This window comes from Cavia porcellus, unplaced genomic scaffold (genome assembly GCF_034190915.1).
Source record: "Cavia porcellus strain 051 isolate PalLab524CR breed Dunkin Hartley unplaced genomic scaffold, mCavPor4.1 scaffold_7, whole genome shotgun sequence".
NCBI lineage: Eukaryota > Metazoa > Chordata > Mammalia > Rodentia > Caviidae > Cavia > Cavia porcellus.
In genome coordinates, this window is record NW_026947490.1 from 19,084,441 (window position 1) to 19,109,184 (window position 24,744).

The window sequence follows — 24,744 nt, forward strand, 5'->3', positions numbered from 1 at the left end:
GGTTATCACTCCTGAATCCACCACTGTGGTTAATGTGATGAGGGCACTCACTGTCCCATCCTGGATCAGGAACCCTCAGTCAGGAGGTGAGGTCGCCTGGGCTGAGTAGAAGAGGAGCACCTAAAAAGAGCTTTGGGGTGCTACTACCTCAGGCAGGGATAAATGTCCATAGCTGGCAGAAGCCCAGGTGGCAAACAGGTTGATCCTGAGCATTTGTACCCCAAATCTTGCCACTGCAAATACCTTTTCCTTTTCCAGCATTCCTAACTGTGTAGTCTGTCACGTCTTTCCTGTGTGGGGGACAGGTTCAGCTCACCTTAGCCTGATGTCTTTAGGGTTCCCCCACCCCCAAAATCATGTTGGTCCCTCGGGCTCTTCCTCAGGGAGGTTTATCCCATTTTTTCCTTGGCCTAGGAAAGAGGAAAGTGGACCAGACTAGGAACAATGAAACAGTGGAGAGGAACTTAGGATTCTAGAGAATTAGAACCCAGTACTATTCTGGATTGCCAATAAATGAACAATATTAAGGTTTCCCCCTGCATATAGAGTACAGACTTGCTGTTTCTGACAAAAAGGTCCTGGAAGGTGGCTGACTGTAGTAGTCATAGTGAGCGTCAAGGGATACCTGTGATTGTCTGCTTGTAGGACTATTTTGCATGTGCACATTTCTGTCATTCTAAGAATTATACAATATAGAAAAAAATCTGGATTACTAGGATGTCTAGAGAATGGGAGATAATCTGGACTGTTAGCCCTTTCAGAACACTAGAGGGTTTTTTAGCATTTCAGGAAGTATAGCTGGGGATTTAACTCCTCAGCATAAGCATCTACCTGGCAAGTGCAAGGTGCTGAGTTTTATCCCTAGTACCCCCCCAAATGTATAATGGAATGAGGTTCTGTATTATCAGAGAAGCTCAAACACATGGGAAACCTAAAAGATGAATTATCCTAAAACCTAGGTGTTTTGGAATGCTTGTGCATCTCAAACTCCACATTTTTTGTAGGCCAGAACTTTCAGAATACTGGGGGATGTTTGAGTTAGGAATTCTAGAGAGTGTATGTGTGCAATTAAGAATACCAGGAAATCTAGAATATGGGGTGTTTTGTAGTGCTCATGGATCCAAAATATTGAGGCCTTTTTTTTGTTGTTTTTTTTTCTATACCAGGGAACTCATGTTTCTGCGACACTCATGATCCATTTTGTTTTGTTTTTAAATAATACTAAGGATAGCTATGTGTGGTGGCTTAGACCTCTAATCCCAGCATTTGGAAATTTGAGGCAGGAGGATCACTGTGAGTTCAAGGCCAGCTGGGGCTACATAGTAAATTCAAGACCAGCCTTAACTAAGGGATGAGACCTTGTTTTAAAAAAAGAACTAGCAAAAAACAAAACAATAACAACAAAAACTGGATAAAACAAGTGGAGAAGAAAACCATGGGAAGAAACTTCTGGAATGCCAGGAGGCTAGAGCTGATGGGTTTTTAAGAGTTGAGATCAATCAGGACCCAGGAGTGACAAACACAATCCAGGAATATAAGGGTTGGAAGCTGGTGACTCCAAATTCCGGGGGGATGGGAAGCCAATGCTATCCCCGGAAGTTGCAGTGGTGAGCCAGAGGCTGTTGCCTAGCAACGAGTATTGAAGATGCCCCGGATCGCAGGCAGAAGGAAGAAATTTCGGCAGCGCCCCCAGCAAATGCTCCAGCCACAGGGTAGGAGGTGGGGAGAGGGGAAATGGGGAGGAACAGGGCTAAGTGGACAGGGATCTAGGGGTCGCACAAAGGTAGGGACATGGTACACACTCAGTGGGTAAAGCTGTGCACTCCACGGTCCTACTGGGTCGGCCCACGAATGCCCCCGAATGAGTCTTGAATGCCATTGTTATGGCTCAGGGGGTTGTGGGTCTCTGGATGGTGGGTAAACCTAGATTTCTAGGTGTCAGTGTGGAACAGAGGCGTGCATTACTGTAGATGGCAGTAACTGTGTGAGTGTGGTCGTGAGTCACCATGTGCCTCCCACTGAAAGGGAGGGGTGAAGGAATTCCCATCCACACCGCACACCTTCTACTGAAAGGATGAGTAGGGGGCAGAGGCCAAGTCGGATCACTATCGGTTCTTAGTCCCAGGAAGGTCCGGAGGCCAGGGTCTGTGCCCCTAGTACCGTGTGTGAGAGCTCGGTATACCCGAGGGCGGAACTAACATTTCAAAAATGGAAACCTTCAGAATCAAACTGCTAAGAGAAATGGGGCCTGGAGCTAGCAACAGGGCACGCCTGGCATGGAAAGGGTGGCGATTGGAACCGAAGTGTAAGGCAATTCTTGCTCGCGGGGAAGAGAGGTGTGGCCTAAAACTGCAAGAAAAAGCGGGATGTGGGGGCGGGGTCTGCAGCTCTGGGGGCGGTGCCTTTGGGAGAAGAGAGGCAGGGCTTGTGGCTCAGAGAAGAGGGCGGGAACTTTGATTTAGAATAAAGGGAGGGGTCCGGATTTGAGACTGAGTTTGGAGGTTCGGATCCGGAGTTGTGGGAATGGGGCCAAAGGCCAAAGACCCCCTATGGCTTGGAACTCAAAAGAGGAGGCTCTTAGGAAATAAAAGCACTGGGACTCTGGAGAAAGCCTGCAATTCTAGGAGCGGTCTGGTATCTTCTGAGGATGGCAGTGGAGAGGATGGAGTGATGAAATGGGCGCCCTCTGCAGGCGGAGTCTGTGGGTCGAGACGGAGCCTGGGTCCCTGAGGGGCAAAACTTCGGAGGAACAAACCTGGACTCCTGAAGGACAGGGCCTTGGAAAGGACGAAATCCTTTGGCTAGGACCCTCAAAGGGGCGGGACCTGGGGACTAGCGCAGAATTGACACTCGGTTCCCGGATCCTTAGTCACTCCTATGAGCAGTGGGTGCCGTGGGGTTGCCAGATCTCCCATCGAATTCTCCCGGAATTGTGAGCGAGGGCAGCAGGAGTCTAGCACAAGGGACCCTGCCCTGCCCTGCCCTCCACACCCCTCCCAGGTGTAAGAACCCTCTCACCTGGGGCCTGTGCGCCAAGAGAGGGTTCACGAGGTCGATATCCGACTCCTGATTTCTTCCCAGAACCCGGAGACCTCGAAAGTTCGCGTCCCCAACCAGCACCTGTCCTCAGCCCCGCCCCTGCCACCTCCCGATTGGCCGCACGGGGGGCGCAGGCAGCGCAGGGCTCTGATAGGCGGGAAGTTCGCAGCTTGTCGGGTGGAGAAAGTGAGTCGGCCTCAGGCGGGGCGGGGGCGGGGGCGGGGCCGCACCGAGCGAGACCCGCTGGACAGATGGCCAGCGCGGAGCCCGACTCCGCACTCAGCACGATGCAACGGCCCGGCCCCAGCGCCTGCGGCCCCCTCCTGCTAGGACTGCTGCTCCCGCTCCTCGCAGCCGCCGCCGCGGACCCCAGCCCCAGCCCTAGCCCCAGCCAGGCCGTCGAGATCGCAGTGGTCCCAGGCCGCCCGGCCGGGTAAGCCCCGCTGCAGCCCTTTCCGTCTTGTGTACTCTCCAACCGTCAGTCTGGTCCCCGAGGACCACGGCTCTCAGGTTGAGGGGACCACGAACCCACTGATCTGATGGGAGGATGAAGGGCCAGGGCCCTGGCATGTGTTGGGGTCCGCACCTATTTTGTAGGTGTTAGAATCCCGGGAGTGTTGAGATTTTGAGGGAAGGGATCCATTTCCAGGAATACACAAGGCTCCAGCGGATCCTGGGCTTACTGGGGAAAGACCCTATTTGCTGTGGAGGTGAAGGTTTAAACTGTCCGAGAATAAAAGATGAGTGGGGCCCTCGAAATAGGATGGAGTTCCCCGAGTCTTAGATGCTCAAGAAGAGGTATTGGAAAGTTCTAGAGGGACTTTCAGGAGAGTTGAGAGGTCCTGGATTTCTAGGATTTGGGGATTAATTACATTCTAGGCTGGATTAATTAAAAAGAACCTTAAGAGTTTTTCAAGTAAATTAAGACGTGGATTCTAAAGTTGATGGCGGAGAGACTCGGGAGGAATCGTGGTGGTGGGGGTCATCAGGTTTATAGGGGTCGGGATGCTCTAGTTTCCTAGAATTCGAGGACTCTACGATTGAATGAGGTACGAGCAATTTCACGGCCAGATCCAGCGTATCCTATAGATCGGGGCGGGCGGGGGGGTTATAGCTTACCCTTCCTGTCTGCGGGTGACGAGACCGAAGGGAAGTCTGCCCAGCACCCCCCGCCCCCGCCCAGCCGCCTAGCGCTACGTTACAAAGGCCCCAGACTGGGCTCCCGTCTCGGGTCTCTGCGAATGCGTTTAGTAACCCGAGCTGAGCCGGGGGGCGGAGCCCGGAAGGGGTTAAAGAAGAGAAAAGGCGGGAGGGAAAACGGCAGATTTGGGGGTCTCTGAGGCTCTCCTCGGGCAGTCTCGTCCGCACTGAACCCCCCTCATCTGTAAGGGGTTCTCTAGTTGGATGTTTTTAATCGGCATCCTCCACCCTTCTTCCTCACGCAGCCTGAGGACTCACTCTCGTCCCTCGCCGCCCCCCCTCCCGGGCTGGGATAATGGATTTGTCTGGGGGGCCCTTAGTGTCGGTGCACTTTTGCTGGAGCTGCAGCCTCGGCCACTGAGACCCTCTGGGGCCGCAGGCGTCTCCAGAACGACTCCTTCCTCCTGGTCAGGCAGGCCACTGAGGCCCAAAGACCAAGAGACTGGCTCCAGGACACTCAGAGTGGAAAGAGAGGAATGGGCTAGATCTGGGGCCTCGGGATTCCTAGTCTTGATTTGTGACTCCGGTGTCCCGTTCGTTCCACCTCAGCAGCCTGCTACCCAGTCAAAGGGAATGCGGCGGTCTCCAGCAGCAGAGGTCTGTGGATATGGCGCCACCTCCTGGCCAGGCCTAGGGTGGTGCGGGATATCCTACACAGGAACGTGCAGGAGGGCGGCGTTCAAGATCCCAGATAGTTTGGGCTTGGAAAGGAACATATTCTTCCTAGATTTTTTTCTAATATTTCTAAAAAAGAGTTTTAAACATCGTGCATAGTGGCGCACGCCTGTAACCTCAGCATTCTGTGAGACTGAAGCAGGCGGATCATAAATTCAACTTCAATCCTAGCCTGGGCAACTTAGTGACTTATGGAGACGCTGCCTTGGATACTTTTAAGGGCAGCGTGTAGCTCAGTGCTAAGGTCCTGGGTTCATTCCTCAGTACCCCCCCCACACACACACACACAAAAGACTTTAAATTATCTTTTCCAGAGCCTGGTATGGTGGTGTACACCTGTAATCCCAGCAGGCTGAGATGGATCACCTTGAGTTGGAGGCCAGCCTGGGCTCTATAGTGAGCTCAAAGCCAGCCTGAACTACGGTGTGAGAGTCTGTCTCAAAAAAAATTGTTTTCCCATAAAACCTGACCACCAAGCCTACTTCATAAGACATATAAAAGTAAGCTTGTTGGGGGCTAGGGATTTAGCTCAGCAGCATAAGCTCCTGCCTTGCAAGCAGGCAGTTGTGAGTTCAATCCCTGGTACCAATAAAAAGGAAAAAGACAAAAACAAAAAGAAAAGAAAAAAGTAAGTTTGTTGTGGCTTTCTCATTCCTGGAGATTGAAAGACAATTTTCCTTTCCTGTTGTACAGATGGGGAAACAGAGATATGCTCTAGTTAGCTACATATTTTATTTTTAGATCCTTGAAGCCTTGTCTTGGTTTTCCCTTGCCCCACTGCCCTCCTGTGGGAGTCCTAGGGGTGGTAGGGCCTGAGTGACTTTCACTCCCCTGTTTATAGCCCTGCTGCTTGTCGCTGCTGCCTAGGCCAGACCCTTAGGAGGAGCCGCTGCATCCGAGGTGGGTTTTTCCAGGTGGGGCATGGGAGGGAGGAGCAGGAGAAGAAGGGCTGGGGTTTCCATTACCCAGCCTTCATCCCAGCAGGACAGCTGGATGCACTTGGTGGAGGAAAAGACTCAGTCTCCTCCTTCCCTACTTAGTCCCTGGCTGTCTCCGAAGCCTCCTGCAGGGTCCGAAACTGCCCATCTGAAAAGTGTACAGGCCCACAGCGGTGTGTGACCCAACTACCTCCACTGCCAAGTCCCAGCCTCAGCCCCAGCCCTGGCCCTGGCCCCGGCCTGGGGAAGAGGCAGGTGTCTCTCAACTGGCAGCCACTGACGTGAGTGTGCAATCCTACTATACTACCAGATCCTCCCTCAGGAACACATCTCTCCTACTATTGACTCCCTCTCCTCTCTCTCCTCACCCTGTTCTTCTCCACTTTCCTCTATTTTTCTCGCATGGTTCTGAGATTGAACAGAGGCCCTTTACACTAAGCTACATCCCCAGCCCCTCCCCTCTTTATTTTTTTTCTTTAATATAAGGTCTTGCTAAGTTGCTCAGGCTGGGCCAGAATTTGTAATTCTCCTGCCTCAGCCTCCCAGAGTGCTGGAAATATAGGTGCGCTTTACCACAGCTGGGCTGACTTTCCCTGTCTGTCTTTCTCTATCAGCCTGTATCTTTATATTTATTTCTTCTTTTCCCTGTCTATTTCACTCTTTGTCTCCCGATCCTTTTTTCTGTATCTGTTCTTTTCTTTACATCCTCTCATCTCTCTGTGTCTCTCATAGTTACACACCCCACCCGTGTCTCTGTGTGTAAGTCTCTCTTGTTCTCTCTCCCTTTCCCTTTTGTCTTTCTCTAATGATCTTTGTTTTCTCTCTAGGAGTTTGAGAAATTCTTAAGGCCTGTCCCCTGTAAACAGGTTAGGTTGGGGCAGAGCTGCTATTAGAAGACTGTCTCCTAGCCTGGTTGCATGTGGTGGTGGGGGAGTGTCAACTAACTGCGGTGACAGCTGCTTCTCCACCCCCACCCACCTAGGCTGCAGGAGGCCCGAGCTCTACTGAGGCGTCGAGGGCCCCGCGGGCCAAGGGTCCGAGCACTGCTGAAAAGAAGGCCCCTACAGCACGCCCCTGGCGGCCAGGGCCGGGGTAAGAACATCCGCCCTTCCTCCGTGTGTGTGTGTGTGTGGGGGGGGGGTTCCGGGCCAGATAAAGCCGTGTGGTTCCCACGGTCCAGTTGCTGCCTACCCGCCCCCCATTGTAGCTCAGCCCACCCCACCCCCCAGGCCGTGGCCACCTCTAGGGACCCCAGCGTCCGGCTGTGCGAGGTGAGCCCGGGACAGAACTAGACGCAGGCCAGAGGCGCTGACCCATCAGGGTGGGGCCGGGAAACCAGGCGTCCGGGCTCCCGCGGCCGAAGAGGGAGGCGCTGGGCCAGCAGAGATCGAGGCCGAACCAGCCCAGACAACAAAAGCGATTGTGCGGGTTGGCGCCTGCCCGGGCACAGAATGCTCAACATTGCAGGACGGCTGAAGGCCAAAAGCTTCTCCCACTGGTTCCCGGACCCTCCCTTGGCCCCTGCTCTGCTCCTACTCCAGATCCCGACCCCCAGGCTAGAGCACCCCCTAGTCTGGTCGCCCACTCTAAGAAGTCCCCTTGCTGCCGTAGCCTTCAGTCCAGATACATCCCCTCCTCCATAAAGTCTTCCAGATGTGGGCCCTGGGCCAGATGTGAGAAACCCCCCCCCCCTCAGCCTCAATCCATTTCTTCCCTTTCTGACTTGTCCTACCAGGTGTGGAGGGTCCTAACCAAATATGGCTACATCTTCAAGTGTAGCCCCCATAGCCTCCTCCCCCGAATCCAGACTCCCTAATTCCTTGATGTTCCAATGTGCACTCCCCCTCAGATGCGCCACCACCTGGCTGCCCAGATGTGCTGTGATAGTGCTACCTATTAGATGACACTTCTCTGTGCTTAGGATAGAGGATCAGGCTTTAGCTGTCTCCCCAATTACGAGCCCCCACTACTCTTTCTGAATTTCCTCTGGAAGGATTCAGCTGGGTTGGGGGTGGACCCGCCCGCACCCACCTGTTCCTTCCCCTTCGCTCCCGGGAGGGCCCCATCCACTTGTTGGAGCGCGGATGGGGGCCGAGGGGGCCCCATCCTCCCTGTGAGCCTAGCGCCCAGCCTTCGCGCCTCTGGCTAAGCGCCCAGCCCCACGCGCCCCCGCGCGGCCGCCGGGGAGGGAGTGGTGGGGAGGGGGGGGACTGAGCGGGGGCGCGGCCGCCCTCCCCCGCGGGCGGGCGGGCGCGGCCGGGCCCCTCGGGCAGGCTGGGGCGGCGGCGCGGCGGAGCGCGGCGCTGCAGCCATGGCGGGCGGCGTGCGGCTGCTCTGGGTGTCGCTATTGGTGTTGCTGGCGCCGCTCGGGCCTCAGCCCGGGCTGGGGCGGCCACGAGAGCGTCTCCGCGTGCGCTTCACCCCCGCCGTGTGCGGCCTGCGCTGCGTCCATGGGCCCACCGGCTCCCGCTGTACCCCGACCTGCGCGCCCCGCAACACCACCAGCGTGGACAGCGGCGCACCCGGCGGGGCGGCCCCGGGGGGACCCGGCTTCCGCGCCTGTGAGTGCCGGGTGGTGCTCCCCAGGGAGGGGTTCCCGGAGGGAGGAAGCTCCTGGGGGACCGGGGAGACAATTCCCCTGGGAGGAGCCCAGATTCTCTGTGCGTAGTGCTGGGGGATCCTTGTGATATTTAAGGAAGGGTGCTTCAAATTCCTATTTGGGGGGTGTGGGTCGTGGGGATACGGGTTTTGCAAGCAGAGTGTTCTCTGGGATCTGTGGTGTTCCACGTGAGGGGATTGGGGCCAGCTTTTATGCGTTTGGGTCACACTAAAGATCTGGAATTGAGGGATCTGGGAGTTTTGGGGAAGGGGGCCGTTATTCTGAGGCTCTGCGTAATGGGTCCTCAGGGCCGTGTGGAGGAATGATTTGGGATAGCCTTTGAGGAGAGGGCTTGGGATGAGACTCAGAGAAGGGGAGTGAGGGCATGAGTGTCTGTCTCTAAAAGACCAGAGTTGCACGGGTCACACATGTGACAGAAATACAGATAGGAGGCCTGGAATAGGGGTGCCCCTGGGAGCGTAAGGAACCAGAAGCATGTGCTCACCGGGTACCTGTAGACGTGGGGAGCCATCGGGGGTTCAGGTGAAGGGGGAGACCCACCACCTGTCGTTTCAGAATGCAGGGCTGGGCAGGCCCTCCAGGGTCTGATCCTCCTTGCCCCTCACCCCCTCCTGAGCGGGGAAGTGGGGGCCCCTGGCGAGGAGAACTCGCCCAGTCTGGCCCTTAGCCAGCCCAACCCCAGCCGACGTGAGCTCATCCCAGCTTGAGCCCCCGCCCTCTGCCACTCCCTCTCTCCTCCCCTTCCTCCCTCCTTTCTTTACTCCCTCCCTACCCAGCCTCAACACGCGCCCGTGCCAGGCGCCGTGCCCAGGCGGGTGCCAAGCCCCTGGAGGCACAAGGAGGGGCATATAAAAGGAGGCTGACCTTGGCAGGACCCCGATGTCCTTGGTTCCCCATTCCTCCAGGAATGTGGGCCATAGAGTTGGCCTGGACCATGTAGTGGCTCCCATTTGGCTGTGGGTGACTTCAGGGAGCTGGGCTAGGGTCCTTGCACTCAGGCCAAGAGAAGGCAGAGAAATGCCTTCAGAGGCTAGGCAATGCCCCTAGACCTGGCTGGCTTCCTACCACCCCCATCAGAAACCCTTCTCATTTTGGAATTTTGCTTCATATTTATTAAACTTGCTGTAGGCTTTGCTACTCAAGACCCTCATTAAATGACCTGGAGTCCTGGTCTGACTCTCTTAACTAGGGAAGTTTCTGTCCCAGACCCTAACGTCCCTCCAAACCCTGTAAAACAGACTCAGACACCAACTCCTCCAATGAAGTTCCCATCTTGTCTTGAGGTAAACCCCTACAACTGTGCCACTCACCAGGGAATGCTGGTATTGTCCTTTGGTTACCTCTCCCACTTCCAGGAGAAATCTTAGTCTCAGCTTTATACAGTGATAACTTCTTGAGTTCTTTCACCACAGGACTCCCATTTTCTTTTATTTCCAATGGAGCTTCCTGCAATCCCATCAAAGCGATTCCTGAGTTGTCTCCAAGTCCTACTCTTCCAGCTCACCCTCTGCCAAGGAACTTTAGATCTTATCTATTTTCAGAGAACCCCAGATTTGGTCTTCATTAGTAGATTCTCTTTCCTAAGGGATTCTACACAGCGTGCATCCACAGGGAGCCATTAATCAAAAGACTCAGGCACCTAATCCCGCAGCTGGGAGAAGGGGTTTTCGGGGTGTGTTAGAGCCCTACTCAGTTGAGGCTTTTATGTGCTGGGGACTTCCAGGAATTCCACCTCTCCACATTATCCAGTTCTCAGCATTCAAGTGGGTCATCCCCCAGAAGGCACTAGAGTCCTGTTTTTTAGGTAACGGTTCCCCAAAAGGACATGAAAGACTCCTTTGGTTTAAAGAGAACCTGTTTCCTTTGAGCAGGCCTCCCACTCCGTCCCAGAAAACTTGAGCGGTCTTTGAGCTCCGCAGTACTGCCCCCCAGCCAGTCTCTTCCCAAGGACTCCTTACCCCCTAACCTTTCTAAATTGAAGTGACTCCCCTGTGCTTTCCTCTTACAGCTGTGGCACAGAATCCCACACACCTCCCTGGTCAGCCCCACTGTCTGCGCCCCTCCTTCTCCTCTGCACAGCTGTTTCCAGCTGTTTTCGGCAACCCCGGGGGAAAGAAGGGGGGGTGCCCTCGAAACACACGTCCGGCCTCCTCTGGCTCAGCGGACCCAGGACTCCCAAAGGGTCCGAAACGCTGAGCCGCCGCCCAGCCCCCGCCGCGCCCCTCTCTTTGTTTACCCCGCCGCACAGCTGGCAGTGCCCCGCCCAGAGGTGGCCAAGGGCCCAGCGAGGGCGCGCAAAGAGAGGAGGCGCATTCCCGCTTGTTGCCCCGCCCCGGTGCTACCGGAGGCAGGAAGGCAGAGCTAGAACTCCAAAGCCCCAGTACAAGAAGTGGGCGGTGGGCGGCGGGCGGAGCTAAGGCGCCCGCCCGCCCAGAGGTGCAGTGAGAGGGGCCAGAGTGAGCCGGGGCAAATCAGAGAAGCAGGTGGGCGGGGCCAGGTTAGACTCCTGAATTTTTGTGGTTTAGAATCCTGCAGGTAGAAAGAGGCGGGGGAGCATGGCCAATGGTTGGAGCTCGAATGAGGTGGATTACTTCGGGTAGGGAGCACGAGCTGGCAGAGAATGTTATGTTAAGGAGACAGTGGGAAAGGGGTGAGTTGCTCCCAGGACTGATTAGAATGTAGTTTGAGTCGAGGGAAGGGACCGAGGTCAGAGGGGCTGAAATAGCAGAGGACCCAGCCAGATGACGGAATGGATAGAGTTAAAAGCTAAGAGGGACTCGAGAGGCGAGCTGAGCTTATGATACCTAACAGCAGGGACACGCAGATTCCTAAAAAGTAGGTGACAGGAAAGTGAATGAAGAACCAGAGGGCGTGGCGAGCAAGCATAGTGGGCCGGGCCATATTGGAGGGTTGACCCCTGTCAATCAGTTGGCCAGAATTGGGGCGGGGACACAAGGCAGCTAAGAGGAGGAGATTTAAAATGAGTGGTACATCTGAGGGCCTAATTCTAAAGCTGAGGACTGAACTGGCCTGGGCGCGTTGGTTGCAGGAATACCTGCCTGACTCGGTGCCCACGTTGAGTACCCTCGTTCTCCCTCCACCCCAGTCCTTTGCCCTTTGATCTGTCACAACGGAGGCGTGTGCGTGAAGCCTGACCGCTGCCTCTGCCCCCCGGACTTCGCTGGCAAGTTCTGCCAATTGCACTCCACGGGCGCTCGACCCCCGGCCCCAGCCATGCCAGGTCTCACCCGCTCCGTGTACACCATGCCACTTGCCAACCACCGCGACGACGAACACGGTGAGGAGGATGTGGCCCGAGTCTCTCCCGGCCCCTCTCAAGCATCTGTTTCACTGTTCCTCTGACCCAGCTTTGCTGCCTTTCAGAGCACCCTTACACAGTTTGCCCTTCTTCCCGTATCTAGTCCCAGCCCTTGTAGACCTATTTGCCCGTCCTGCCTCCCGCCAGGCGTGGCGTCCATGGTGAGCGTGCACGTGGAGCACCCGCAGGAGGCGTCAGTGGTGGTGCACCAGGTGGAGCGCGTGTCCGGCCCCTGGGAAGAGACCGACGCTGAGGCCGTGGCCAGGGCCGAGGCGGCGGCGCGCGCGGAGGCAGCGGCGCCCTACACGGTGCTAGCCCAGAACGCACCGCGCGAGGACGGCTATTCGGACGCCTCGGGCTTTGGTTACTGCTTTCGGGAGCTGCGCGGAGGAGAAGTGAGAGTAGGCCGGGAGGGAGGGGCTAGGAGTGCGTCTCCGCGCGGCAGCGCGCTCACCCAACACTTTCCCGCAGTGTGCGTCGCCATTGGCTGGACTCCGGACTCAGGATGTCTGCTGCCGAGGGGCCGGGGTGGCTTGGGGCGTTCACGACTGTCAGCCGTGCTCGGAGCATCTGGGTAAGCTCCAGGCTGTCCCCGAGGTGCTCGGTGCTGGGGAGGGGTGAGAACCTCGCCTGTCTTCCTACTCTTCCCACAGATTAATCCTGTTTACAAGTTTTAGCCACTAGCTTGTGGTGATCACTTCCATTGGAGATCTATCTTTTTCATTCTGTAATCACCCAACCCATTTTCTGATTTTGGTCACTCAATTTGAAACCTGCCTTTGTGGTTTGGCCCCACCAATGTCCTTCTCCAGCTTTCTCTGGCTAGCTTCTCTGCTGCTCAAGCCATACCCAACACATTTTGGTCCCTCCCTCCATCTTCGTCCCGCCCCCTTCTCGCTCCGCCCATTCGTCCCTGGTCTACCTTCTGTGTCCACAGGGGCTTCTGACAGAGTGGGTGCCCCAGATGGACCTTGTCCGACCGGCTTTGAGAGGGTTAATGGGTCCTGCGTAGGTGAGGAGGTGCAGAGAAGGGGAGAGGTTGGGAAGGTCTTGCCAGGATCAAGCCTCCATCCCGTGACTTCTTCCGCCTTGGCAGATGTGGATGAATGTGCAACAGGTGGACGCTGCCAGCACGGGGAGTGTGCCAACACGCGCGGCGGGTACACATGCATATGCCCAGATGGCTTCCTGCTCGACTCATCCCGCAGCAGCTGCATCTGTGAGCCACTAGAAGAGAGCTGAGGCTGGCTCCCAAGCCTACCCTGACCTCAGAGGACATCCCAGAGCATTGCTGGGCCCTTAATTCCCTCAGAATGCCACCCTCAGACTCCCAAGTGCCCTCAGAGAGTTTTAAATCCCTCAGAATTTCTAAGACGTTCCTACATCCGTGCCTCCTCCAGACCTTCCAAGAATCCCTCAAATATTTTGGATTGAAGATTCCTTCAGGTTCTCGGGCTTTTTTTTTTTTTTTTTTTTTTTCTTTTTGAGACAGGATCTCACTTTGCAGTACAAATTGGCCTTGCACTCACTACCCCAGGCTGGCATTGAATTCACAGCAACCCTCCTGCCTCAGTCTCCTGAATGCTGGGATTATAGGCGTGCATCACCAAACCAGGCTTTTCAGCCTTTTTTGAGCTCCTCTCAGATCCCTGATCTACTTTTGATCTAGACCGTTAGATCCGATATTCAAGAGTTCCTCATTCAACCCTTAGAACCATCTCAGACCCTCAGAGCCCTCAAATGCCCTTACACCCACAAAATGCTCCCTGGACCCATTCCCCTACCTCCTAGATCCTGGTTCTGCCGCCCTCCCCACCCTGGCCCTAAAGAATTTCTTCTCCCCTCTGCCAGCACAACATGTGATCTCTGAGACAAAGGGGCCATGCTTCCGTGTGCTGCGTGATGGTGGCTGCTCACTCCCCATTCTTCGGAATATCACCAAGCAGATCTGCTGCTGTAGCCGAGTGGGCAAGGCCTGGGGCCGAGGTTGTCAGCTCTGTCCACCTTTTGGCTCAGGTGAGCCCCTTGTGCTGTTTCTATTCCCACTAGGCCACAGTCGGTTGAGGGTCACATCTCCTGACTGGAGGACCTTTGAGCTCAAACCTGACCATGACCCCAACCTGAGACCTGCTAGCCTCAAACTGCACTCTGCCAGGACTTTGCCCTCATCCTGAGCCCCACCCATACCACCCTGGAGTTAGGCTGGGTCTGCTGAACATCACCCCAGCCCCTGAGGTTTGCAACCATGTGCCAGAGTTTTGGCCAAGTCTCCTGCTCCTGAGACACCTGCTTTCAATTAGCTCACCCTTTAGGTCCCACCTCATAGTCACTTCCTCCCTGAGACACCTCTCTAAGCATTCTACTATAACAGCCCCACTGAGGACAGTTTCCTGGCCTCCAGCTCAGTCCCCAGAAATTCCAAACCAAACCTTGTCCTCAGCTCCAGTCCATCATCTCAAAAGGAGAAAAACTCTAGTGGCCCTACCTTTAGCCTCTGAGGTGTCATGTTTAAGGGTGCTACTCCACCCCATGCCAACATCCAAACTAAACCCTTAAGACACCTCAGGCCAAGCTCTGTCCCACCCAACGTGGCTTCCAGACTCCCCCCTCTGATTCCCATCTCTTTTTCTGACCCTCTCTCTGCCCACCTCCTTTCCTATTCTCAGAGGGTTTTCGGGAAATCTGTCCAGCCGGTCCTGGATACCACTACTCAGCCTCTGATCTCCGCTACAACACCAGGCCTCTAGGTCAGGAGCCACCCCGAGTGTCCCTCAGCCAGCCACGTGTTCTGCCAGCCACCCCTCGATCACCCACAGGTGAGGTGGTACCTGGAGAAAGAGGTGATATTTTCAAGGGGTCACCCTACCCCATAGGAAAAGGAGAGAGGAGTAGGGACACCTTAATTCAGGCCTTCACTTCCAGGTATCTCTTTTTCACTAGGCTTTCTACCCACCCACCGCCCGGAGCCCCGGCCTGAGCCCAGACCTGAGCCCAGACCTGAGCCCCTGCCTGGCCCTGAGCTTCCCCTGCCCAGCATCCCTGCCTGGACTGGTCCTGAGATTCCTGAATCAGGTGTGGTAGCAAGAACTGAGGGGATTGGTGGGGTGGTACACAGGAAGTTCTGGCATAGAGAATGTAAGGCAAATATACTAGGAAAGAATAAATAGGTATAAGGAATGGATAGGAAGAGATAGAGTTGAAGGGTTGGGTGATAGATCAGGTGCTGGAGTCAGAACTGGGTTCAAATTCTATTCACTGGACTGGGGTATGGCTTAGTGGCACAAGTGCCTGCTTGGCAAGTGCAGTTTTGACTTCAATTTCCAGTACAAAAAAAAATTCTGTTCATTGAGTAAGTTATCTAAACTTTTCATTTATTTATTTATTTTTGTCTTTTTCCTTTTTATCAGTACCAGGGATCGAACTCACGCCTGCAAGGCAGGCGCTTATGCCGCTGAGCTAAATCCCCAGAACCTAAACTTTTCTTTTTAACCTAAACTTTTTGAGATTTGGTTTCTCCTGTAAAATAGGGATCATTGTGAGGTTTCAGTGGTACGTCTTTGAAGTATTGGGCACACAGTAAGTGTTCAGTTAATGTTAGATAAATTATTTTTTGCAGAAAGCAGTAAGAATATATCTCAGGCAGGGGGTTGTACAGCAAAACATTTTTACGTAGAGAACTTGGAGTAGCATTGTGGGCCAATTTCAACCAGAGGATTTGTTAAGAATGTCTCATGATAAAAAAGATCGTGTTTGCGGAGGGGACATCAACGAAGTGTTTTAAGTAGAGGACTAGAGGAAAGTGGGCAGAGATGGAAGGGACAGAAGAGTTCAGAGTTTGGGAAACTTGGCTGACTGATTCCCCTAGGTCCCTCCTCTGGCGTGTGTCAGCGCAACCCCCAGGTTTGCGGTCCAGGACGCTGCATACCGCGGCCAAATGGCTACACTTGTGCTTGTGACTCCGGCTTCCGGCTCAGCCCTCAGGGCACCCGCTGCCTCGGTGAGCTGAACGGAGGCAGGACGGGAAAGGGAGCTCTGCCTCGTCAGCTGGTGACCAGCCCCTTCTGTGTCCTTAGACGTGGATGAATGTCGCCGCGTGCCCCCGCTTTGCACTCCTGGGCGCTGCGAGAACACGCCGGGGAGCTTCCGTTGCGTGTGCGGCCCGGGCTTCCGAGCCAGCCCGCGGGCCACAGAATGCCTGGGTGAGACATCTGCCCCGCGCGGCTCCAGCCCCGGCCTTGCCCAGGCCTTGCCCCTGCTTTCGCGCTGGGGCCCTCTTTCCCTCCCCACATCCCCCATCCCCCTGCTATTGCTGCTGGGTTCGGCCCACCTCTGCCGGGTCCCCAAATTGGCCCTGTTCTGGGGGCTCTGGCTGGAACTGCGTTGGTTCAGCCTTCTCTCTAGCCACGCCCTGGCTCCGCCCATTGACCACGCCCCGTCCTATCCCAGACTCGCTCCCTTGCTGCAGCCAATCTGACCACGACCTGGTTCCGTCCCTGCAACACCAGATCCCTGTCCCCAAACTGCCCCTTCTTTCTGTAGCCCAGCTCCCGTCCCCTTCAGTCCGCAGAGTTGTCCTTACCACTCCTGCCATGCCTAGGGCTTGCGTTCCCCAATTTACTTCTTTTCCGGCCCCCCTTTCTGTCTCTTTATTGGCAGGGCCCCTAGCCTACGTCCTGCCCTCCTGAGGGGAGGAAAAAAATAAAAAAACCCCGCCTGCCATTTAAAAGCATGCCTTATACAAGCCCCGCCTACTACCCCCGGTTCCCGCCCCCAGCCAATCTCCAACCTAAGCTTGGTTCCGCCCCTGCCTTCCCACCGGCTCGCCCCTCCTACCTCTCTCGCGCCCCCAGGCGACTATCTGGGGACTCTTCTTTCTACCCAGTCCCAGACGCCGGGTTTTGTCCACAGATGTAGACGAGTGCCAGCGTGTGCCACCGCCATGCGACCGCGGGCGCTGTGAGAACACACCAGGCAGCTTCCTCTGCGTATGCCCTGCTGGGTACCAGGCTGCACCGCACGAAGCCAGCTGCCAGGGTGAGGGACTCAAAGGGCTAGAGAGAAACGGGGTGCCTGGAGAAAGATAGAGGGGTGATGAGGGATGGAGAGACTGAGCAAAGGGGCAAAAGGAGACTGACTCGTGGGAGACAGAGGCCTGGTTCTAAGAACCAGGTGGGCAGCCACTTGGCTGTAGAGTGATGAGCAAGGAGAGGCCAAGTGACGGGAAATAAAGGCTGAATCATGGAGGACAGACAAGCAGAGTGAAGAGAGCTGCAGACACCAGTGACTGGGAAAGGGGATAGTAATGGAGGACAAAGAAGATCATGGAGCCGAGAGAGGTAGAGTCCTCTGAGCCAGCCACAACACGGGCAGAGAGGAGGCATGACGGGGGATCGAAGTGACAGAGGCCAGGCACACAGTGGAGGGGTGTGGGGGTGAAGAGGAGTGGTGACCCTGGGTCCCTTGCCATGCAGATGTGGATGAGTGCACACAAAGCCCCGGCCTCTGTGGCCGTGGGGTCTGTGAGAACCTGCCCGGCTCTTTCCGCTGTGTTTGCCCGGCTGGCTTCCGAGGCTCATCATGTGAAGAGGATGTGGATGAATGTGCTCAAGAGCCATCGCCCTGTGGGCCAGGCCGCTGCGACAACACATTTGGCTCCTTTCACTGTGCCTGTCCTGCTGGCTTCCGCTCCCGGGGACCAGGGGCCCCCTGCCAAGGTGAGGTGCTGGATCCCATCCCTGTTGCACCATCACTTGCCATGGAGACTAGGGCGAGTTGTTCCTGCCTCCTCCCTTTTTGAATAATATTCTTGTGGAAACCCTGGACGGGATAACCGAGTCAGGGAAGGCAAGATGGTGGAGGGCAGCCTGACAGGGCCCTAGAGGCTGGCTCCTGAATGGAATATGGAAGCAGGTGGGGATGGAGACCGTGTCCTCAGCCTGACTGGTCCCCTCTGCGCCAGATGTGGATGAGTGTGCCCGAAGCCCCTCGCCCTGTGCCTACGGCCGGTGTGAGAACACAGAAGGCAGCTTCCAGTGTGTCTGCCCCACAGGCTTCCAACCCAACACCGCTGGCTCCGAGTGCGAGGGTGAGGCCGGGCAGGGAGGGAGGAGCATGGATGGGTGAGGGGATGGGGCTGTTCTTTCAAGGCCCTCCCCATCCCTGCTCCTCAGATGTGGATGAGTGTGAGAACCACCTGGCGTGTCCTGGGCAGGAGTGTGTGAACTCACCAGGCTCCTTCCAGTGCAGGGCCTGTCCTGCCGGCCACCAACTGCACCGTGGCAGATGCACGGGTGAGACCAGACCCTGGTTATAACCTGGGAGCTAAATCAGGACCCCTAAACCAGCTTGTGACCCTTGCCTGGCCCACGCCCCTGACCTGGACTTCATTCCCTTTACCTGGACCACAGCTCCTATGGCCTGACTGTGACTCCTGAACTGTAGTCCCTGATCTGGTCTATGAACCTCAGCATGACTCCTGATTTCTGTGATGATGAAACACTCAACTTGTGCATGACATTTGATCCTAACATTTGCTGATAACCCTGCCCACAACTCTGATATCGGCCATGAATTTCCTGACTCTCACCATCTCCTAACTCTGAATGTGACCTGTGACCGTAACCATAACCTTTCCTGCAACCCTGACCCTTGATTCTGTCTCTTTTACTCACCCTGCTCCTAAGAATCGCTTCCCTGGAACTTAACTGCATCATGATCTCTGTCTCTGCCCCTGACCTAAAGCAGCATTACCGACTCTAATTTTAACCTCTAACCTGAACTGGTCTTGGATTCCAGTCATTGACACTGACTCATTATTCAGCAGAATCCCATCCACTGATCCTGGATTATAATACTTGACCCATTGTGCTAGTTAGTTTCTGGTCCTTGTGTCAATTCAGAGTCTCTTCCCCTGACCTCAGAATCCTAGCATAGGGAATTCCCAGACACTCAGCCCAATGGGAATACCAGTCCGGGTCCCCAAGACCACAGAACCTCCTTCTGCCCTACCGGTTATTTGCCACAGAACCCTCACTCTGTCTTTCACTCAAGTCACTTTCCATCACCTCTCCCAGACTACCCCTCTGCTTTAAGGGGATGTGTCCAGGGTGTCCCTAGTTTGGACCCCTTCTGAACTCCCCCCAGATGTGGACGAATGCAGTTCGGGCGCCCCCTGCGGTCTCCACGGCCACTGCACTAACACCGAAGGCTCCTTCAGCTGCAGTTGCACGCCGGGATACCGGGCACCGGCGGGTCGGCCCGGACCCTGTGCAGGTAGGCTGGGCGCCCCCCTCCCCGCAGAAAAGCCTGGGAGTAGGTACTGTTCCAGGGCAAAGCGCGCTAGGGGAGGTGGAAGCTGGACGAAGTGGCTGTGGGAAGAATTTAGGCACTAATTGCCTGGGTTACGCTTGGGGCGAAGTTACAGCTTTGTGGGCGGGGTTTAGTGGGGGGCTGGCCAGGTGGCCCCGCAGCCCAGCCCTATCTCAAGCGTACCTTAGACATCAACGAGTGTCTGGAGGGCGACTTCTGCTTTCCCCATGGCGAATGCCTCAACACCGACGGCTCCTTTGTCTGTACCTGTGCCCCCGGCTACCGGCCTGGACCCCGCGGATCATCTTGTCTTGGTCAGTACTGGAGCTGGGCCTGCCCGCGGAAAGGGTGGGCTTATAGCAGGAAAAGGCGGGACAGGGAGACAAGAGTGGAATAGGGAGTTTAAATTTGGCGGTGGTGGTGGGGTCCAAGCATTCAGGGGGCGGGTCTTCCTGGAGCGGGCGGGTGAGGGCAGGGAGGGGCGTGGCTGTGGATGGGCAGGGGCGGGGCCCGGAACTCTAAGCCGAGGAGGAGGTGGGCCGGGTCTCGGATGCCCTGTCCCACAGATGTGGATGAGTGCGGTGAGGAGGACCTTTGCCAGGGTGGCATCTGTACCAACACCGATGGCTCCTTCGAGTGCATGTGTCCTTCGGGACACCGCGCCGGCCCTGACCTCGCCTCCTGCCTCGGTGAGGCCCCGCCCCGCCGATCCCTATCCCACTCCGCTCTGTAGCCTCCCACCTCTGCTTCTTCCCTTCTTCCTGCTCCCGCTGCCTCCTTTCCTTTTCTCCTTCTTTCTCTCTTCCTCTCGTTTTTGCTTGCTCTACGCGCCCTTCTGACTCTGCTGTCCCTTCTTGACCCCCTGTTGCCCCCTCGGCCTCTCCCTGCAGACATTGACGAGTGCCGGGAGCGCGGCCCGGCCCTGTGCGGGTCCCAGCGCTGTGAGAACTCGCCAGGCTCTTACCGCTGTGTCCGGGACTGCGATCCTGGCTACCACGCGGGCCCCGAGGGCACCTGTGACGGTGAGAAGGGTCCTCCCGTCCCTCCCAAGGGTTGCTGGATCCTTGGGGTTCGATGAGTGCCGTCCTGCCTCAGAGACTAGTGGGAAGATTTTTTTTGAAACGGGGTCTTGCTGTGTAGTCCAGGCTGACCTTGAACTCACAGTGATCCTTCTGCATCAGCATCCTGAGTGTTGGGATGACAGGCAAGGGTTCATTTAAGAAATAATTTGGAAGTACCTACTGTGTGTTGGGCACTATTCTGTGCCCTGAGGATATACTTAGTGAAGAACAAGACAGACAAAGATCCCTTCCCTGTGGAGTTTGTATCCTAGGGGACAACAGTTGTTCATAACACAGGTGTATAACACCAAATGTGGGGGAAAAAATATAACACAGGTGTAGGTACAATATGTCAGATTTAATAAGGAAGACAAAACAGGATAAATAGGCAGAGATGAAAAGGCAATGAGGTAGGGGCTAGTAGGACTTAACCTAGACACTTTTTTTTCCATCCTATGGATTGAAACCTGGGTCTTGGGTGGGGATTTAGCTCTGTGGTGCAGCACCTGCCTGGCAAGCATAAATTCCTGAGTTTGATTCCCAGTACCCACAAAACCAAACCAAAACAGAACATCTGGGTCTTTACCCTGAGCTACATCTCTAGCCCTTTTTATTTTCAGATAAGGTTGCGCTGAATTGGGTTTGGATTTGTGATCTGCCTGCTTCAGCCTCCTAGAATGCTGGGATTACAGGCATGGACCACCAGTTGAGTAAAATGAAGGAGAGAATCATGCAGAAAGTGTCTCTGTCAAAGAGACACTAAGTACAAAGGCCCTGAGCTGGACCATGTTTGAGCTATTTGAGAAGTGGTGATAAAGATTTAGGAGTTAGCTGAGTGTGGTGACACAGAGCTATCATCCCAGTATTTGGGGAGGCTGAGACAGGAAGATAGACATTTGAGCCCAGCCTGGGCAATTTAATGTCTTAGTAAGGCCCCGCCTCAAAATAAAAAGTAATAATAATTATAATGATAGCCCTGGGAGGGATGGAGATTTAACTCAATGGCACAGTGCCTGTCTGGCAATCCTGAGGTCCACAGTCTGATTCCTGGTACCTCCCTCCCCCACCAAAAAAAAAAAAAAAAAAAAAAAAAAAATAGGCCTGGGGAATGTAGCTTAGTGCAAAGGCTTTGGGTACAACCCACAGCTCCCCTCCTCTGAAAAAATACTTGAGTTACCAGCAGTTGTGGGTCTTTAGAAATTCAAACTCCTATGATAACAAATTCGAGGAGGATTTTCAGTCTCGGGGGCTGGAAGTGGCACTGGGAACGTGTTATTCCAAGCCTTTGGCGCCCTGCCCCCTCTCTCGCAGATGTGGATGAGTGCCTGGAGTACGGTGCGGCAATCTGCGGAGCTCATCGCTGTGAGAACACTCCTGGCTCCTACCGCTGCACACCGGCCTGCGATCCTGGCTATCAGCCTACACCAGGGGGAGGGTGCCAGGGTGAGTGCCCATTGGGCACTGGGTAAGATGTGGATGAAATGTGGAGGAAGTGGAAGGTCGGTCGACAAATGGACTCTTTGTTGGTTGCAGATGTGGATGAGTGTCGGAACCGGTCCTTCTGCGGTGCCCACGCCATGTGTCAGAACCTGCCTGGCTCCTTCCAGTGCCTCTGTGACCAGGGCTACGAGGGGGCACGGGACGGGCGTCACTGCGTCGGTACGGGGCTCCAGGGAGGGGGCAGGATGGGAGCGCGGAGGAGAGGCTGTTCAGACCCAGTCGTCTCCATCTACCTAGAGAAATCAGCGTTGTAGAATTTAGACCTTGGAATACACGATCAACTCCATATAGATCAAAACTGTTCTGGTGAGAAGGGCAAAAACTGTACTATTTCAAGTTTTATTTTTGTGTGTGCCATAAGATTTTTTTCCCAACATGTTGTGAGGAAGAACTCTAAACATAGCAAGTTGAAAGAATTATAGAAAATTATAGAATGAATAACTATACCCATGATGTAGATTCTATTATTGCTGGGTGTAGTGATGCACACCTGTAATCCCAGCACTTCAAAGGCTGAAGCAGGAGTTTAGTGAGTTCAAGGACAGCCTGAACTACATAGCACACCCTCACCCTAAAAACAACAAAAAAACAATGATGAGGTAGCTGAGTGTGGTGAAATAGGTATGTAATCCTGGCACACTAGGAGGCTGAGACAGGAGGATGGCAAGTTCAAGCCATATCTGAGCAATAAAATAAAATAAAAAATGGTCAGGGATATAGCTCATGCAGAGGCCCTGGATTCAATCCTCAGTACCACAAAGGAGAGAAGAAAAAAAAAAAAGAATTATATTGTAGGAACACAGGATTCTCAAGGTAAAATCAGGGTTCATTACCAGAAGAAAAGTGGATAATGGGGCCTAGGCCATTAAAAATACCCAACATGTTTGACAGCTCAGATTCCAGGATCACAGACCTTTATAACCTTTGACCCTCTCTTTCCTCTTGCCTCCTGCTCACAGATGTGAATGAGTGTGAAACACTACAGGGTGTGTGTGGAGCTGCCCTGTGTGAGAATGTCGAAGGCTCCTTCCTGTGTGTCTGCCCCACAAGCCCTGAAGAATTTGACCCCATGACTGGGCGCTGTGTACCTCCAAGGGTTTCTACTGGTGAGACTGATGTGTCTATTTACTGATGGCTGTTGGTCCTGCAGGAAAATGATGTGGTCTGACCATTCTTCCTGTGGACAGCTGCCACCAGTTATATGCTACTGTTTTAAACAGCAACAAAAAACTTTAGAACATACGGAGTTTACATGGGTACTAGGATGCTTTCAGAAGAACTAGATCCTGACCCTGGCTTTCTATCAGATTCTTTTTATTCAACACATGTTCACAGAGCATCTACTGTATTCTGGCTTGCTGAGGAGCTCGAGGTTCATTAGTCAAAGGAACAAAGGAAGGGGTGTCGGGAGATGAGGCCAGAGGAGACAGCTGCCGAAACATCCTGCCTTTCCAGGGTGGGGAAGCTGGACTTTGCCCAGTATCAGTCAAAGAGTTTTCAGCAGAAAAGGTGTCTAATCAGATTTTGAAACTCTCCTCTGGCTGCCATGTGACAGTGCTTGAAAAAGGGTGATCCTGGAGGCTGGAACCCTAGCAAGTGAAGACAGGCCTCCAGGATGGGGGCCACAGAGGAGGGGAGTGGGTGGAGAAGCATCCCAAAGGCCAGATGGACAAGCTGTGGGACTACAGGGTCCAGGACAAGGCCTGAGCCAGTGAAGAATGTGCAAATGTGAAGACCCAGGGATGAGTGCAGGAGGCCAGGAAAATCCCCCATCTTTCCATAGCTGTCATGCTGGGTGAGACACCCCAGAAGTATGAGATGGGGAAGCAAAAGCTTCAGAAACACTGCAGGTGAAAGTGGCTGAAAGATAATGACAGAGGGCTGACAGGTGTAAATTCGGGTTCTACCACTGATGGTTCCCAACCTCAGTTTCGCCACCTATGGCATGGAGGGGCAGGGCTCAACCCACAGCAGGCTAAAGCTCTATGTTTCCCTAGGCACTTTCTCAGCCTCACAGCCTCACGTACCTGCCAGCTCTGGCCTGCCAGCAAGGCCACCCCCACCACCTCCACCCCGCAGGCCCAGCACACACAGGCAGGGCGCTGTGGGCAGTGGTCGCCGGGAGTGCTACTTTGACACAGCGGCCCCCGATGCATGTGACAACATCCTGGCAAGGAATGTGACATGGCAAGAATGCTGCTGTACTGTGGGTGAGGGCTGGGGCAGCGGTTGCCGTATCCAGCAGTGCCCAAGCACCGAGACAGGTGGGCCTGGACTGGTGGGTAGAAAGGGCTGAGGGTTTGGGTAGAACTTGAGGGGTATGAGGCTGGGAAGAGGACATGCTTGGTCATGGGGCTGAGGTTCTGGCATTGCCAGAGCAAGAGTGGGCTACCAGCCCAGGTGGGCATGGGTGGGCATGGCACTGAGAGGTGGGTGCTAACCGAAGGGCTCTGAGGACATGGACGGGGGCAAGAATAAGCACAGCAGGGCTGGGACTCAGGTGGCTGAGCTCAGCCTTGTCTCTGTGCAGCTGAGTACCAGTCACTGTGCCCCCACGGCCGAGGCTACCTGGCACCCAGTGGAGACCCAAATCTCCGGAGAGGTGAGGCCAGACTTCAGCCCTTATCCACCCTCAGCCCCTCAGGTTGTTATGTCTGTTTCTTCCTGATTTCCTTTTCTCTCCTCCCTCTTTCCCTCCCTCCCTTCCTTTTCCAGTACTGGGGATTGAAGCCAGGGCCTTCGCACTGAGCTGTACTCCCATTCCTTTTTATTTATTTGTTTTATTTTGAGACAAGGTCTCTCTTTTAAGTCCATAAATTGCCCAGGCAAGGCTGGAAATTTCTATCCTGACTCAGCCTCCCAGGGTGCTTCGATTATTGGCGGAAGTGACAAGTTCTTATTTTCTTTATCCCTGTCACTCACCATTTCCCTGTGTGCTCTACCTTTGTCCTCTGTCTCTACTTCTGGGTCTCTATTGCCATCTCTGCCTCAGCATGTCTTCCCTGGTCTTGCTCCTCTGTGACACACTCCCCCAGGGCCTGCCACACACCTCGCCAGCTGCCATCTCTTGTCACTCTTCCCGCA

The 24,744-nt window shown here is 54.7% G+C and overlaps 1 protein-coding gene across 3 annotated transcripts in view; it reads left to right on the forward strand.

Annotated features, from left to right (window-relative positions):
- Positions 1-1,630: 1,630 nt before the first annotated feature.
- The window catches only part of Ltbp4 (latent transforming growth factor beta binding protein 4), a 28,390-nt gene continuing 5,276 nt past the window's right edge, over positions 1,631-24,744 (forward strand). The window contains exons 1-27 of one of the 3 annotated variants that reach the window (XM_063252774.1): positions 3,312-3,472; positions 5,756-5,814; positions 5,974-6,133; positions 6,835-6,944; positions 11,579-11,770; positions 11,939-12,186; positions 12,263-12,365; positions 12,729-12,803; positions 12,888-13,010; positions 13,643-13,807; positions 14,458-14,607; positions 14,732-14,863; positions 15,657-15,788; positions 15,865-15,990; positions 16,700-16,825; positions 17,263-17,505; positions 17,751-17,876; positions 17,962-18,081; positions 18,935-19,063; positions 19,288-19,413; positions 19,666-19,788; positions 19,990-20,121; positions 21,472-21,603; positions 21,694-21,819; positions 22,620-22,766; positions 23,658-23,924; positions 24,191-24,262. In XM_063252774.1, the coding sequence (XP_063108844.1) occupies positions 3,327-3,472; positions 5,756-5,814; positions 5,974-6,133; positions 6,835-6,944; positions 11,579-11,770; positions 11,939-12,186; positions 12,263-12,365; positions 12,729-12,803; positions 12,888-13,010; positions 13,643-13,807; positions 14,458-14,607; positions 14,732-14,863; positions 15,657-15,788; positions 15,865-15,990; positions 16,700-16,825; positions 17,263-17,505; positions 17,751-17,876; positions 17,962-18,081; positions 18,935-19,063; positions 19,288-19,413; positions 19,666-19,788; positions 19,990-20,121; positions 21,472-21,603; positions 21,694-21,819; positions 22,620-22,766; positions 23,658-23,924; positions 24,191-24,262 (3,790 nt within the window). In that variant the 5' untranslated portion in view covers positions 3,312-3,326. Of the gene's footprint in view, positions 1,713-3,311; positions 3,473-5,755; positions 5,815-5,973; positions 6,134-6,834; positions 6,945-8,145; positions 8,414-11,578; positions 11,771-11,938; positions 12,187-12,262; positions 12,366-12,728; positions 12,804-12,887; positions 13,011-13,642; positions 13,808-14,457; positions 14,608-14,731; positions 14,864-15,656; positions 15,789-15,864; positions 15,991-16,699; positions 16,826-17,262; positions 17,506-17,750; positions 17,877-17,961; positions 18,082-18,934; positions 19,064-19,287; positions 19,414-19,665; positions 19,789-19,989; positions 20,122-21,471; positions 21,604-21,693; positions 21,820-22,619; positions 22,767-23,657; positions 23,925-24,190; positions 24,263-24,744 lie in introns of those variants that run through there. The other 2 variants (XM_063252775.1, XM_063252776.1) reach the window with 2 other exon arrangements.